Raw genomic sequence first — 17,702 nt, forward strand, 5'->3', positions numbered from 1 at the left:
GACAGGGTATGGAAGTAATGGCAAGCATGCTCTTCCATAACATCATGTGACTGTGTAATCAGTCTGCACTTTCTATTAATAAAAGGCCACAGACTGTTATAGTAGGGTCACAGTCAGAGCATTAATGGATAGATTGACTGACAGGGGATGGTAATTAATGTTCTCTGCATAGAGCACTGGGCTATCTGAGTGCTAGACATTTCTGCAGTAGGTAATAGCATCTTCTTTATACAGTGTGGACAATTACAATGCAACCTTAAAGAAATTGGGTTTATGGATTTTGAACTAAGTGGGTACTTATTTTTTATTTTTTATTGTTGTCTTGTATTTTTGCTGTATGTGGTCTTTTAGGCTGGTGAGGTTAAGTTATTGTATATTTTTCACCCAAGTATATATCTATGTTTCAACTACAAATTTTTACATATTGCTTTGTCAGTCCTAAAAGCTATCTACCTTGAACGCACATAGGAAATTGTACCTGTATGTTCTATGTTCAGCAGATTTGCCGATAAATTCATAAAAGCTCCATGACATATAAAGTACGCTGCTCGAAATTATTACTTTGTATACGTCAACATTTAAGATTGAATTTCAAGGTAATGGGTGAAAGAATGATATGTATAATATGATGGATGTCATATTTCCACCCAGTCTTACCTTGTATCACGCAGTGGTTTGCTATGATATCAGTTGGTGCAGACTTTCAACATGAATGGGATTTCCAGTTTTATAGTAGAGCCACAACAAAACTAGATCTAGTCTAGTGAGTGGTCGTTCTGAGGCATAATGAATAGTTCTATACTGCTTAATAGCCAATGGTGACTGTAAATAAGGACAATAATGAAGCAGCAAAACTTTGAAGAGAACCTGTACCCTTCATGACTTATGTCATTATTACTCTGCTCGCTCGTATTTTATTTGAACTTCAATATTTATTTTTTTCTGTAATTTTATTTTCAACATCTAAATTATTTTATTTACATGTTTCCTCAATGAACTACCCTCATGTACAAATAAAATACCATTGTTTGTTTCTGTTCCGATTTAAAATAAGGAGGTAAATTATTCCTGTAAATAGAAGTCTGCTGTGTCTGTTTTTGTACTTTTAAATAAAGCTTTTTTTCTCATTACAACAATTGTTCGTTTAAATTGCAGGATAATGATGGCTTATCTATAGGCTCATGGTGAAGCAGAATATGAAAGTACATACAGTATGTCACATACTATCAATAGTTTATTTTACATTTACATATTTTTTTTGTGTGCAAAATGTGGCTTGATGCATCACAAAGTCAAATCTGCAACCAAATATAAATCTACTATTTCATGATGGACAGTGATAACACTACATGATCATTTCATGATAAATGTGTACCCAATCCTACATGTCTCTTTTTTCCCTGTAAGGCAGCAATCATTGGCACAAGAGGATACAGTATCAAGAGGGAACAATTACATGAACTTCATTTACATTCCATAAATGCAAAACCAGATTGCACTTTCCTTATACTTCATGGTATTGATTGTAAATGGGTAGATTGATGCCCCTCGATGACACACCTACGGTACATACCAAAACATGCTATTTAACCTGAAACTAACAAACAAAACCAAAGACACACTATGTTCAATTGACTTAAAACCAAACTATTGTACATTTTAGTTTAATTATTTTAATTTTATTCTAAACCTCTATTCTTAACATCTATTCTAAACCAACCAATCAAACTGGTTTGCAGAAATCACTTCAAACACATTGATACTACTGCGATACTACACACTGTTTACATAATGTAGCAATTCATAAGCTGAACATGTTTTAAACGTTTTTAAAAGATTGTCAAATCACATTAATTAATTTAATATTAAACCAATTGCTTTGCACATTTATTCTTCAGTGAATCAGAACAGGAACCACAATATTAACATGAGAAATTAAAAATGTATAAACATATTAACAATACTGCAGATGTTGGGCTATATTTTAGATTTTTTTTTTATTATTATTTTTTTTAAACCACTGTGTAGCTCTGCTGAATTATACAAATAAAATGCATGCTGAGAAAATGAATGAGAATACCACAACTCTTCAATTGGTGGGAGCTGGGCTTATCCTCCAATTTGTTCATGGCATGTTAGATACAAAGGATTTCAAAGTGCTTGAATCTACAGTTTGAAGTGCCTGCTCCAAAGCCAGTGTGTCTTTGAAAAGAATCCTTCCATTCATCAGGAGACCCAACAGCGGACTGCTGGGCAAATACTTCAAACAAGCAAACGCAAAAGATGGTCCCTGAAGTGGCAGTCCCAGCCAGTGGCTACTTCCTGGGTTCCCTCCTGAAGTCACACATTAATCTACCCCTCTTTGAAAGTTACATGAATCAGAGGAGTACACACTTCAGTGGCCAGAGATCTCATTCACTGCTACAACTGAGACACAATCAAGATCAGGACATCACTGAGAAAGACTTTGCATAGGTCCAGCCTTTCCTGACATGGTTCAGCAAAATCCATTTTCCTCTGGTATCATAGTGAAGCAGAAACGCCATCATATTCACATACAAGCTTATTTAAACAAATCTTCATTCCAGCCACCTTGTGATCCTATCTGCAGGAATTATCCATTATAACAGGACTGTTGTTAAGAGTTCATTGTAAAAACTGAGATGAAATAATATACAAATTAACCACACAGATGGATTCCAGTTCTAACATGGGGATCTGCTGCACAAGTGTTTGATTGGGGTGGCAGCCAGGAAACAAACACAAGGATGGATACTGATGAGGGACGACTGTCTAGAACTCATCGTCAGAGGTGATCAGCATGATTTTGTCAGACTTCTTGGAGCTCTTGCTGCTGCCTGGGCCTGCCTTGCCATTCTGTGTAGGCTGCACCACCTCCTGGGTAGACTGCTGGGCGTACTGCTGGTAGGCTGGGGAAAAGTTGTGGATGGCATCCTGTACGATATCACCAGGGTTCATGGTCTCCTTCAGACCACTGGAGATGCTCTGCATGGGAGCGTTGTTGTCTGAAGAACGAGACAAGATAACACACCCACAGACTAGTAAATACAGAGCAACGCTTTCAACAACCTACAAGTAAGTGTACTAAATGTACTTAATGAGGGGCCGACTCATTCCAGAATATAATTACAGGCAACAAAGTAGTGCAAACAACATTTTCTGAGGATGTCGTTCCCAGTGCCCAACCATTATGAAAGCCTCTAGTTAGTATTCCCCTCTGCTGTGTTGATGAATGAGAGAATGGAGAGAGCTGACAGGGAAGGAGTATTAGTGGGAGTGAAGATGCTTCCTCTCGCCCTCGAGCCCGGAATATTCTGCCTTCAAGCTCAGCTCCCTGTACTCCAGCTGGCGGCCGGCTGCACTTGCCCCTGTAATACCAGGGCGTCTTAAGTATGGCCCAGGGAGCGCCTGGGCCGTGGTGAGGCCGACAACAGCCTTCTGTTTCAGGGTCAGTGGCAGTGCAGTCTGGGCCAGGTCTCTGGAAGGGAGGCGCTGTGGGCGGGTTACGTGAGCTTCAGGGTCAGAGATACGGTTAGGCATGCTCTCCTAAGCTTCTCCTCACAGCTGGCCTGCTCAGACAGGCTTGGAAAAGGACAGCCTGGAGGCATGTCAGCCTATCAAACCACCACAGGAGAAAACACTTTCATACACTGCTGACATTTCCATCCAAGGACTGGGGACAGTGTGGGGGTTGTTATGTGTCTCTAACTCTCTAACCTTAAAATCAGGAGCTACAAAGGCAAAAGATTCTAAATGGTTATCATTTAGGTTCAGGAGATTTAAATACAGTCAAAGAATCACGACCCTTGCATTTGTACAAAACAATACCTAATAATGTACTGTAACAATGGGTCTTTAAAAAATACCATGCCTCCCTTTGAGAAGAAAAATCACACATTCAAAACCATATCTGAACATTCTTCAGAGAATAGTCTAGCTTTCAGATGCATTTCATCAGGTGTTTGGATCACAATAAGAATCTAAGTTGCTGTTTAAATTTCTGCAGGCACATTATCATAGCTTTAAAATGAATAGCAAATATGGAAAATGAATAATGCATTTTCTGTGCAAGCATGAAGAATACCAAACAAGGAAAATCACCAATTTGTTTTGTCATGAGATTCTTTTGATCTTGCTGCAAGATGAAGAAAATCCTTTTACCGGTCAAATGAAATGGAGATGGAAACATTTCACACTTTATCAGCACTTAGCAATTCTCTTCCTGCCTGCACGCCTTGTAGCTGAAGGCCAGAGGGATTACCAATGTGGGAAAGAACACGTTGGAATGATTGATATCTCTGCAGAAGGCTTTTCCCTGGGTCTCCATTTGTCTTAGACTTATGTGAACAGTGATGACGTCAGCAGGATACCTCCATCTGCCTGCTATTGAGTGCAGAGAGGGCATATGAAACCTCTTCATCTTCCTATACTGTGCTGTGCTAGCAACTGTTCTCTGAGCCATGAGTAATGATATATACCCTGATGACTGAAGCACCCTCTGCTGACCTCAGACATGACTGGAACACTGTTCACTCTGTACATTTTACTGTGCCTCTTAACAAGCTGTGAATGTGACAGAGAACTGCATTGTCACTGGCCAGTGTGACCGTAATGACCTCACATTATATAGACTATATTCTGGCTTCATAATATGTTTCAGACACTTAAGGATATGATCAAAAATACATATGGCTTTAATTGAGTGTCAACTATTTCTTGCTCATGATGTATCTAATGAGATTGTAGAAAAAAGTGTTGTCATTTTGCATGTGTATGCGAGCTAACATATTCTGAGGGGAGACAGGACCATTAGCTATGATATAAGTATATTTCTGGTGGTAAACGAAAAGGACCCTTTCAGCAGCCTGAGCTGCACCTCCTCTCTCAGTGGATGGGTGCTGGTGCCGCTACCTGGTATGTCGTTCTTTTTCTCCTGGTACACAGTGCAGGTGAAGGCATAGCGGAGGGCAATGGCAGCAAAGAACATCTCGATGCAGATGATGAAGTTCTGCCAGCCTGCCGCCACTGTGCCAGCACCAACTTCTTGGCCGTCGATGAACAACGCATTAGGGATGACCCCACAGCGTTCCAGGATTGCCAGCAACATACCTAAACAACAACAACAATAGTTAACTCAAATTAATTAAACCTGAGAGTCAATGGTAGATTGAGTTCAGTTCCAATTACCATTGGGACATTAAACAATACTATTTAACGAAGGCAAGTAAAGGGACCAACTTGCCTTGCCAGAAAGACAGGAAGATCACAGATTTGATGGTGAGGAACTTGAGCACAGGTTCATATGGCCTCAGCAGGTCACTGGTAGCAAAGAAGAAGAGGAAGAGAGCGTAGAGGGCCAGGCTGACAGAGAAGTTGTAGATGATGGTGATGTAGAGGTATCCTCCATTCACACTGCACAGGGGAACAGGATGCAGGCATTGACATTAGTGGGAGATCTATATTCACCGTACCACATTTATTCTGGCAGGCTTTGTTATGGTCTGCAGAACTATACGTGTTACTCAATGTCACAGTATCAGCACATGGCCTGCTTAATATTGACACATGCTTGGATCTTTAAATTTTAACCATTCCATGTTTCATGTGAAATGTAAAAACTCATTAAGCTATTGGATGTACAAGTATGGGAAGGATGAACCTTATATCAAACAAACAGATGGAAGGAAATATCAATGTGTGAAATGATATGACTGAAAATATCTGCTCACTTAAAATCTCCATCATGGTATTTGCCAAAGGCTTGCAAGAGGATGGTGATGACGGCCATGATGGGTTTGACGACACAGAACTGAAGAGTTGCCTAAATGACACAATACAGGATGAGATGAGACACCCAATAAACACACATACAATTTAATGAATGATGCATTTGACAGCTACATCATAACGGTTGTTGGATCTGAAAAGTCTTTATGGGTCGTAATTTAAAAACCTAAATCTGTGGCATGCATTGATTGTGATTATGCCAAAGCGATGTAGAAGGAAAAAAGGTCATGTTAAAGTCCCCTAAGGTTTCAAAGGTTACTAGTTCTCCTAGTGGTCATCCGCCGACCTTGAATGTGAAATAATGTAGTAACCTCAGTAGTACAGGCTTGTGCTTTGTATCACAAGTCCTCTTCCTGAAACCCCCAGGTAATCAAATGTATTGATCTTGTCCTCTCACAGAGAGGACAATATCTGTTCATCCACAAGTTCACCACCAGAGGGAACAACAAGGTTGTGCTTCGAAAACACCCCACGTCGGAGTCCTGTCAGAGCGTGCCAAGTGTTTATCACCTCCTTTTCCTAACAGAAATATTAATTTCATCGTCTTTTCACAGTTTGCATTCCTCTCAGATCCAATTTCCATCAATGTTGGACTCAAAGCACATGCAGCATCCAAAGATACTCTGCTCCAGGCTGACAGCTCATATTACTGCTCTGTGTTTATGCCCATGCTTCTTTCACCTGTTTCAGAAAGCTTTTGTTTTCTTTTTCTAACCAGTGGATGCCATCCTCTGGAAGTGGACAGTCAATTCACAACAGCTATCATTTCGCTATAGACGAGCCATTAAAAAGCTAAATGATAGAGGTTTAATTTTTAAGATCATTATACCCATATTATGAAAACTCACTGTTTCAGTGCTTGTGCTATACATTTGGCTCTCTGATGACCCTACTAACACAGAAACTGTGAAATTTGCAGTGGGCTGCGTATTTCAGAAAACATGTGATTCAACAAGCCATTCAGATTTGTCTCTCGGCCTCACGTCACATTGGGAGCATCAAAGTGGCGAGTATTGACATCCATTGTATTAAATCAGGCACTGTGTTGAACATTTCCCCCGCCGTATTCATCCGTCCGCTACATTCGAACTCCGATCCCATGTAAATGGTTTTGGATTCCTTGTTTTTGTTTTAATTCTATTCTCCCGGGAACAGTGTGTTTTTTCGCCGCACTGCCACACAGCGAATCAGCAGAAAACCGTTGATGATTTCTCGACTCGCGTGTATCTCCATGTCACTGTCGAACGCAAGGTCCGATTGTTTCCATTGAAAGGGTTTTGGATTCCTTGTTTTGTGGGGAATACTGGGATATTTGGTTTTTAATTATATTACCCGGGAACCGTGTTTTTTCACCATGCTGCCACACAGCAAATCCGCAGAAAACCGCAGATGATTTCCCGACCCTTGAAACAGCCCGCTGAGAAAAGGACTGAAACAGAGGCATGCTAGAATGCCTTTAGATTCAAATCTGTGTGGTATTTTCAGCAAAAAACTTCAATGACAATGACTCTTGACCCAGGCACTGGTCATCTCCCGCCTGGATTACTGCAATGTACTCCTGGCTGGGCTCCCCGCTTCAGCCATTAGACCTCTGCAGCTCATCCAGAATGCTGCTGCCCGGCTGGTATTCAACCTCCCCAAATACTCGCAGGTCACCCCTCTCCTTCGCACCCTGCACTGGCTCCGGATAGCAGCTCGCATCAGATTCAAGACCCTGGTGCTTGCATACCAGGCAGCTAAAGGGACAGCCCCTGCCTACCTGAAGGAAATGGTAACCCCCCAAACCCCTGCCCGCTCACTCCGCTCCTCCACCTCGGCTGGCCGACTGGCCCCACCTCCTCTACACAGCAGTCGGGCTGCCCGATCACGTCTCTTCACAACACTGGCTCCCCGCTGGTGGAATGAGCTCCCCACGGCTGTCAGAACGGCAGAGTCACTACCCATCTTCCGTCGTAGACTGAAGACCCATCTCTTCAGGTTACATCTTAACTGCTCCTCCTGAGAAATCTTCCGACCCTCACCACTACGTCTCCTAAAGACACCCGCTTTCCCCTCTACTGTGTCCCTAAGAACTTCTATTGCCCCCCTTGTACTGTTTCTCAGTTTCTCCAGTAAAAAAAAAAAAAAAAAGTTTTAGTAGAAGGCGATAGGGAGAAGGTTTTTCCTTCTATCAGTGGCCCCGGGCCCGAGCTAGATTACTCTTCCTGCAACGAATGATGGATTGCTGATTCACATGCTTAGTATTCAAATGTATTGATTGTAAGTCGCTTTGGAATAAGGCGTCTGCTAAATGCCAAAAATGTAATGTAAATGTAAACATGTTTGGAGACTCCAAAGACCTACATTAACTTGTGGAAAAAAAGCATAATAGGTTTCCTTTAATGTAGGCCTATCCATCGATATTTTGCATTAATTTATTTCTAAAAGGGAGAGGATCTAGTAGGCAGTAGGGTTGGGTACCGTTTGGGTTTTATCCGGTACCGGTACCTAACCGATACTTTAAAAACGGTACCGGTACCAAAACGGTACTTAATTCGGTACTTTTGATTTTTTTAAATGACATATATATATAATAATAACACGGTCGACAACATTAAACAGCTTTTCACTTTTTTATTGCTGAGGCACAATATATATTAGTTAAATATACACTCAAATTAAAATAAATGAAAATAAAACTCCTGAGCCTTGGGGACTCCATTAAGCTGGGGGTGCCTATCGTTGGTACTGATGTCGAATACGAGTACACACTTGTTCGGCAGCCCCTCAAGGACATCAGAATATTCTTAGAAAAGGGATCTAGTGAAGAGGCCTGCATAGCCCCCAGAACCAAGAGGAAATATAACTCTGATAAACTGGAGCCCTCCACCTCGTCAAAATCCAAACTCTGTTGCCGCTCAGCTACTACTACTCCCCTCCCCCTCTCTGGTCCATGCTGACATGACGATTGATTTTTCAGACACAGTAGTAGGATAAGGACAGTACCCGAATATCAGGAGATCCCCGATCATGTTGTCCTCCTCGCAGAGACGCAGCCACACATCCGCACAACGTCATCAACAGACGCGTCGAATCCTGGAGTGCACTGTCCAATCAAAGGCTTGCGTTCGTAAACTCGCTCTGAGAGCGTCGCAGCGCACACTGGGCCCGACGTCATAAGGGGAGCAAGTCATTTGATTGGACAGAAGGCATTCCACGAGTGGTGATCAGAATTCCAGAACGAGTTTACGGAACACACCCATAAGTCGAGCGTCGCGTTACGCCAACCCGCTAGCGGAAGTTGCTATTAGCAACCTTCTCGTTATCCTTCCGTACTCGCTGCTTTCACTGAGTGGAAATTTAACAGGCGATGTGACGTCGCGAGATAGAAAAGTACCGAAATGAGGCACCGAAATCTCCTTTGCGATTCGGTACGGGTATATACCGAATGTAAAGTAACCGGTACCTACCGGTACCGATTTTCGGTACCCAACCCTAGTAGGCAGTGAGGAAAAGGACTGAAACTCACCTGCTTGCAGAATCTTAAAAAGCCGATAGAGTAGCTAATTCCAACCAAGCAGCAGGTTCCATACAGGCAACTTGACCTTAAAAAGAGGAAGTACAAATAATAATAAGTGTTGTCACAAATGTGAGCTTTAAATGTGTACTTAATTGCGTGGTTTTCAAAATAATATTTTATATTATTCTCAAACTCATGCAAGTGAGGTCTTATAAGTGAAAGTTCATTATGCATGGCTAAGAGTGGTGTTAACTGTTCCAGGTTTGACGAGTGCACAGAGACAGTAGTTGCTGGCAGCTTGCTATTAAGGTGCCGAGTGGTAGCATAGATGCCCCATGCATTATAATGTTGTCCAAAACCTGATCGTAATGTTAAAATTTGCAACACAAAAACACCACAACACCAACACAATCTGGGTGGGGTCTTTTGAAAAGCACTTCTGTAACAGACTTCTGTGTAGTATCAGACAGTGGTATTAAGCCACAGAATAATAGGTCTCCATTGTCTGGGGGAATGGGAATGAGAGCACTCACTCAATGGGCTTCCCTCGGATCTCTGACATGATTGCACTCTCTCCCCCAAGGTACTCAAAGGAAAGGCTCAGGAAGTTGTAAATGACAAATGCTGTAATGAAGAGAGAGGACAAAGTTACTCACAGTCATCATGTAATGGACAGTGTGATGCTATGCTTTACTGTAGTGGATTAATAATGTTAAAGTTTCCACGCTAAGGTTAAGATGAGACTTGTGGCTATATTTTGTGAATAGCAAAGCATATAATATTGATAATCTGACTCCAATGTAATTATCACTATGTACAAAGAATTGTTGAGTTTGTGCTGATTTAGCAAGAATGGTCAAATAGAATGAATCAAATAAGGCTTTAATAACACTGTATATGACCTTTATTGAGACAAGATAATTGTTCATTTTTAAGAACAATAAGACCGTAGCTTTTTTGTATATAAAAGGAATCAATCACATTTAAAAAACAATGTTTTCATTCTAACACTAAGCGGTTTAAGATGTTCGCTGTCCTGAACACCCTTCCTAATCCTTTGTTGCTATTTCAGGAGGGCTTAAACTAAACTAATGATGGTGGTGTCCACTGTCTACTCAGTGTGGTACAGTTCTACACTGTGGCTGTGCCATAGCCAAGGGAAGTCAGTTCAACAGTTTGTCAGACTTCTGTTCATAGAGAGAAATCTCCACCAATCACAAACTTGTCTCCACATTCAAAATTCATCCAGTGAATAATGGATGTGAAATACTAAAAGTTTTACAATTCTCTATCTCAAATTACACTCAATCCATTTTCATGTGATTCACCTCTTCCACTGGGAAAGCACTCCAGTCTTTTCTTATTGCCTCAGTACATAATGACTGTTAAAGAAAGGCAATTCAAAGTGCAATCTTTCGGACATGAATAATTGAATGGTAAGAATAGCTGCAAGATAGATGAACATTTCCAGTTAAACTGGAATTAAAAAACCACAACTCTTTTAAATAGATAAAAGATAAACGTTTTGATTAAAATAATCTAGACTCAAATACATACCATTCTCTGCAAATAATATAATTCTAAAACCACTAAGCCCTAAAAAGGAAAGAGGCAGGTCTGAAAACAACACCCCCTGGAAACCGGACACCTTGAACAATAGGCAATCTCTCCCACTAGGGAAGCACTGACAGGTGAGAAAAACAAGTTTGGTCAGTTACTTTTAGCCTCTATCCCTATCACCATCGAATGTGGGGGGCAGATAGATACCAGCACCTCTTGTTTGCTAAACTCATCGGAGCTCCAAAGACATTACTGCCCAGACAGAGCACTCCCACTGTGCCTACTGACACTCTCTCACAGGTGCATACAGCTGGGACCGTCATGAGGGCGTTGTGTAAGCAGGGTTGGGTGAGATATGGGGCAACTGCCTGGAGGAGGAGAAGGGTGGGGCGGCACTTGTTTACCGTACCTTCATAGCAGTCTCGAATGGAGTCAAAGTAGACATAGTACTGGTCATTGCTGATGAAGAGCAGGCTGAGCCAGGAGTCAAAGGCATAGATCGGCACAATGAAGAGAATGCGAATGATGTAGCGCTGCTCATTGGGTACGGTGTAAGATCTCAGGTGTGTGTAGATCTGTAAGAGGAGCACAAACAATACAAGAGAGATATGAAGAAAAAAATTACAACAAGCATTGAGGAAATCAAATCCCAATTGTAGCTAGCAGACCAGGCATTATGAATAATTTAGCTAAACCTGATGAGTTATGTTAAGGGCCAGTGATTTAAATACATATAAAAGGGTATACAATGAGTAAAGGGTACTTTTGGAACCCTCTTAAGGCAAGATTTGGCTTCACATCACATAGGGACCAACAGGCACTTGAATACGATGCATTATTATATACTGTATATATATATATATATTATATATGCATTATTCATTAAAATATACCAAAAATATGACACACTCTGCAGATTGGGGTCGAGAGGTAAGAATGAGGTAGGGGAGGGAACGAATTTTAATTCTGAATGATCACACACAGTGGATTTGGGGTAACATGGTGAGCAGATTCATTTTCTGCTGACCAAGGAAAACTGTCAAGAGCTTGACTGAAAAGTGAGTGTGCGTTTTAGGATAAACTCTGTACCGACAGTATGTCATTTGCCATTTTTACACTTGGGACAGATAAAAGCAAAAGTTAAGCGGTGCACTGTGCACTGTTTCAGATTATTACATTTGATTAAATTCTTCTATTCAACAGCATGTTTAAGGACATAGCACAGAAGGCTAAACAGCACAGAAATAATCTATATTTTATGGATCACGAATGCCATGGGTTGAATGAAAGTTCAGAGCATCCATAGAATTGAGTTTGCACAGAACACACTGCAATAAACCCCTCCATGTGAGTCCTGAATATTTTGTGTGGCAATGTCAATTGAAACTAAAAGCAAATAATCTACCTATCCATCTTAAATACCAGCAATAGCCACAGTTGAGTATTACAATTCTATCCATTTTGAGCAGTGCACCATGGCATTTTGAGTTCTGGACCACTCACACATGAGCATGCAAAATGATTAAATGTCCATTAGAGCTTGCACATTAAAGCTTGGCCACTGAGGGCTGGAGCGTGATATATTTGGCCCCCTTGAGAAGTGAAGTGCGGCAGGCTGCAGACTGATGTCCTCCATTTCCCCGGAATAGCAGGGAAAAGCTGTGGTCCTCCAGGCTCCATAATGCTGACCTGACAGCCAGACAAAGATGTGCCCTGGGTAATGGCTCCAGTCTGACTCAATACTACTGCAGCTGAGCAGTAGCCCACATCCAGCTCCAGCCCAGGCTAATTTCAGTTGGGCTGTGCTGGAGTATAACTCTTACTGACCTTGTAACACTTCCCCTGATAGCAGGGAGACTCCAAACATCCAGGTTGGACCAAAACATTGTGTGCGTCTTCTATGCCAAGCACTCACTGTGAGAGGGCCAGGCACTGATTATGCTAATGCCATACAAAACATATGGATTGATTGATCACAAATTTGCTGGGAGGTATAGCCTGTCTGAGAAAATATGTAACACAATGTCTACAAAACAACGTCTACAGCTAGGCATCTTCCAAATACAGTGAGAATCTAATCTAACAGCATTATTAGTATGCAGCACGTGGGGACAACTCTCCAGAACCAATCTTTTTCGAGGAAATCAGATGGTACATCAGAATACTAAAATCACTCCTGAAGGCGGTTTTATCATCATCCCTGAGCTTTGCATATGCTTGCCTTACGCAAACCTGCCACAGGTTTCCTGGTCACAACTACTACACATTGTATGTAAATAGCATGTTTTTAATGGAGGGTGCAGCACTTTGAGGCTCAGAGACAAAATAGGGACATCATGGAATGCCGGGTGACTATTCTGACAGGGTGAGGATGGCCTTTATTCTGGGCTATTTGTTCACAGTCTTTAGTTATTAACTAAACTTGCTTCCACAGGTATTAGCTTCCCACATGGAAGATGTCAGGCTTTGAAGCAATCAAACTACCGCTGAGGGTAGCACAGGGAGAGCATAAGCCGTAAAGGAATTATTTCTCGTAGGCCGAACACCCATCTCTGCAATCCAAGTTACATAACAGATATGCCTCAAACAAACATCGTTTGCATAACCATTTTTGCAGGGTTATTATGCTAAAGTTGAGAGAAACTAACATTCACATTAACTAAATGGAAAGTCAAGAAGGCTGAGGTAGAATTCTCTTTTCAAGACCCTAGTCTTTCTCAAAGACAATTTGAATCTAACACACAAGGTATGACCTGGCAGGGGTATACCTGCCTGCATTTGCAAGGGTTTATTTGCAGTAGTAATGGGGACTGAGGTTATGACGATGTACAATGAAGCTGAATCATAAAAGTTGATGCTACCGTTGAGCATACTGTATATTTCACATCTCTTGATATAGCTTCTTTTATACTTTACACTGCACATTAGATACTGTACATAAACTACCTCACTGTACATAGCTCATAACTGTAAATAGCCCATAACTGTATATACCTCTAAACTAAACTGATGTTTACAATACTACCTCTGCACATACTGTATATTGAATACACTAAATGCATGTTAAACATGGCATCTTTGGACTAATCATTGAGTACCAAAGCAAACACACAAAAGGATTCCCTGGGGCCTCCCTGTCTATACAGAGAAGGTTGGATGGACATATTCAGCACTGAGGTTTATCGGGTGATCAGCAAAATATGAGAGCTTTCCCTACTGCTGAGAAGCATCAAAACACAATAGGAGTCCTCTGCTGATAGGATCACATTATTAAATGACTATCCTTTATGGCAATGCTACACATGTGACCTCTATATCAACATAATCTTCCTGCTGATAACACATGCACATGAAACCGCGGTTTGATAAGCTATCACCATTGTCTCTCAAATACAGTGAATCTCAGTAACAGAAAAAAACAACCCTTAATGTACTCTGAATCCTGGTGATAAGACCTACGCCCATAAATCGATGACTGCTGTTTGCATTGTGCTCTTATCAGCATGGGCTGTTCATACCATTCGATGTGGTAGTCACAGTCATGGGAACAACATAATAACAAGGTAGGAAGAACCACGTCCTGGATCAACTGCGCAAATTAAAAGAAATTCATCCTCTGTCTTGCTTTTGAATAGAGTGGCTGTAAGCACGAGGGCCTGTAGGTATTCCTCATCTGACACTGGGTCTAATGTAAAAGTGAAAACCACCACATTGTTTATCTTGGGAGTGAGCTTTTGTCTTCTGGCAAGGGTGGAGTGGACCTGAGGCACCCTCCTGGCTCCCATTACCTGCTGTTTGCATTTAAATATCAAAGCAAGAGTCGAGGAATATGAAGCCCACCTGATGGCAAGTGATGAGCAGCGCTGACCACACAAAGATCCCTGACAGAGCTTGAGCAGCCGTTGTATTCAGAAACATCTGGCTCTCTATGATTGTCCCATTGCCTGTTCGAAGGATAGTCATGTTGGACATGTCAGACTTGTCTGGCAGAATTGGGGCAGCAAGATGGATGAAAGAGTCATTTTGGTTGATTCCTGAATCCAGCCCCATCTCCTCCAAAGAGCTGTTCATCTGAAAGAATAAAAACATGCTGTTTAAGGGAAGTGGGACACTTACACCATACAAAAAGGAACACTTCCTCACAACACACAAAGGTATTGCTCATAGAGCAGGTGATATATCCCTGATCAGAGCAGCTGTGAGTTCTGAATGTAGAAGCACACAGTAAACCCCCTCCCAGTAAATCTAGACCATAAATAAAAGTTCCGACAGAGATAAACGTCCCTGGTAGCAGCTTACCTTGCTGATCTCGTTTGTCCTTTACGTTCCGCTTTATCCACATAGAAAGTAAATTAACGCCTTAAGATGGAACGGCAGGGTGAAACTTGCACTTGACTCCCAACACTTGCGTTGAATCTGAATGTTTACAGTTACACTCTAAGGATTAAAATAATGATTTAATCATTTAATTTGTATCAAATTTCAGTGAGGCAGGTTGCCATATGAAATGGCTTCCCGTCAAACGCACCAACAGAGAATCTCAATACTTCCTTGTTGCAAACAGGTAATCAGAGGTCGAAGTCCAGATCAGATAGAGCAAGTTATTTTAGTAGACTACTAGTAAACTACAAAGTATGTTTGTTTAAATCATTGGTGTTCAAATCAAAAGATGACTAGCCTACCGCATAACCTCTCAGATAATTGTCCCTATTCATCAAACTCCTCTTCCGAATCCGACCAACTTCAGGTAAACATGCAGGTTCAGGTAGGATGGTGCAGGTCACGTGATCCACGACGTAGGGTAATCATCATGTGACGTCATGGGATGTACAGTCAATGTTATTGCACAATACGTGAGTAGACTTCCCTAGGGCTACATCATCGCAGCATGTTTTACACACGTGTGTTAAATCTCTTTACTTTTATAAAAAAGAGAAACCTACTACAAGTTAGATATTTCTTTATTATGTTGTGTACATTGGGCAATATTGTATAAGGGTACACTGGAATTCAATAAAATTTTTCTGAAGTAATTTCTGGACACAATACATGGACTTCCCATTCATTTGACATACAGTAATTTGTTTTTCTGTAATGCACCCCCTTGACATTTACTGTACAACCAGAAAACAGACAACAAAAATACAGTATCAAACGGATGGAAGAAAATAAACATTCTGCAAAGGCAACTTGTTGGGTTATTGGCTTTAACCCAATTTCAGTTTGTTTCCTTTGCAGGTAGTCCATTATGTTGCTCCTTCCCCCAAAACGTTACCAAACTTGACAACTTTTGATTACATCTTTCATGTCTTTTATTGCAGCAATGGAGCTGTCCTTGAGTGACAAGCCTAGTAGAACTGGCCTGTTACCTGCCTCTTGTGACACAAACGTTGCCAGGTTTTTGGCACAGACATGTGTTAGAGCCTGTAAAAAGACAAAAACACGATTTTAACAGTTGCCACATACTGTACAGTACAGTATCAAACAACGTAACCATTTTCATGACATGAACAACACAATTTTACATATCACGTTGTCACCTTCTTAAAATAAGGGCTTACGTCATATTTTATATTTTAAGTAAAGTTTTGAGATAAAGAGAAAACTGAAAATGAACTCAAAATGTGTATTTTCTTTGGTAATTGTTTTGTAATTTGTAAAATAATACAGAATATATGATATTTCGGCAAAAACGTCATTTTCCTCAATAGTGGCGTAAGCCATTATTTGAAGAAGGTGACGACGTGTAAACCTTCATGAGACAAACAACAATGTCACACATCAAAATGTTACCATGTTCATAATCAGTCTCTACCTCATCTTTCCCCAGCAATACTTTGGTGGTGAACAAGGGACTGCTGATGTCATTCGATCTGGAGTCAGGTGTTACAGATATCAACGTTCCAATCTTTCCATACTGTGTGAGAACTACAAATATGTAGTTGCTGAATTCTGTGCAAACAACCTGGGTGGATATTCCATTGATTGTCTTCTCGGTCTGCTTTGATTTGATGAGGGGCTGAGTTGACATAGTGAACCCCAAGACCTAAAACGAAACATGAAAGAGGTATCAATCAATCTATAACGGACACAAAACGGAGAAAAGTGAAAGCTGTTGCAGGTAATTATTCCAATAGCCTACGGTCAAACATTATAAAGTTAAAACTATGTTATGAAAGTGCAAGAAGATTCGTTGAACAGACCATTCACATACTTTGTCTCACTTGCCTATGATTTAACCAACATTCATTCTATTCTCCAGAGAAATACACAGAGGACCATGCAGACGCTCGCTTTCTGCCGGCGCTGGGACATCAGTATCGCCTAGCGGAAGTAGGATATACCGAGGCTGTCACCCACAATCTGCAGTAACGGTGCTACTGTTGCCTGGTAAGGAAAAACACTATCAAGATATACAGATCTGTATACAGGGGTGGACAATTCCTTACCTTGTATCTGGTGTCCGTTAACAGTTTCAAAGCAATCTCCGTACGCGATCAAATTCGTCTACGCTATCTGTACAGACTCATGTGTTTGTGTTTTCCCGTTTCCGCGTGTCTCAAACGTGTCGTGACGTCCCTCTGTTTTTCGCGGTTGCGCAGAATACACCAGAGAACAATAATATCTTAGATAATTTGTATCTACCATCATAAAAACAAAACATATATCGATCAATGTCAAGGGCAGCATTCTTTATGAAAGACAAATAACAATTCCATGATTTAAAAAGAAAAAAAAAGAAAAGAAAAATGAAAATACTAAATGGCTATCCAAAATATCTCTAGCCACCTTAATTTACCCCGAGTATCATAAATCATGGTTATTAATTATTTGA

The 17,702-nt window shown here is 41.0% G+C and overlaps 1 protein-coding gene across 2 annotated transcripts; it reads right to left on the minus strand.

Moving 5' to 3' along the window:
• Positions 1-1,270: 1,270 nt before the first annotated feature.
• tmem184a (transmembrane protein 184a) lies at positions 1,271-15,638 on the minus strand. Of its 2 annotated transcripts, XM_080524740.1 has the most exons (10): positions 15,550-15,600; positions 15,167-15,304; positions 14,708-14,938; positions 11,277-11,442; positions 9,841-9,931; positions 9,317-9,392; positions 5,751-5,842; positions 5,264-5,433; positions 4,933-5,130; positions 1,271-3,026 (listed from the first exon to the last, which is right to left on the minus strand). In XM_080524740.1, the coding sequence occupies exons 3-10, from the start codon at positions 14,936-14,938 to the stop codon at positions 2,794-2,796; spliced, it is 1,257 nt and encodes a 418-aa protein (XP_080380866.1). In that variant the 5' UTR covers positions 15,167-15,304; positions 15,550-15,600; the 3' UTR covers positions 1,271-2,793. The 2 variants fall into 2 exon arrangements, with proteins under 2 accessions (XP_080380866.1, XP_080380867.1); XM_080524741.1 differs by lacking the exons at positions 14,708-14,938; positions 15,167-15,304 and having other exon boundaries at positions 15,550-15,638.
• Positions 15,639-17,702: the final 2,064 nt, after the last annotated feature.

This window comes from Nansenia antarctica, assembly GCF_963989245.1.
Source record: "Nansenia antarctica genome assembly, chromosome: 2".
NCBI classification, from domain to species: Eukaryota; Metazoa; Chordata; class Actinopteri; order Argentiniformes; family Microstomatidae; genus Nansenia; species Nansenia antarctica.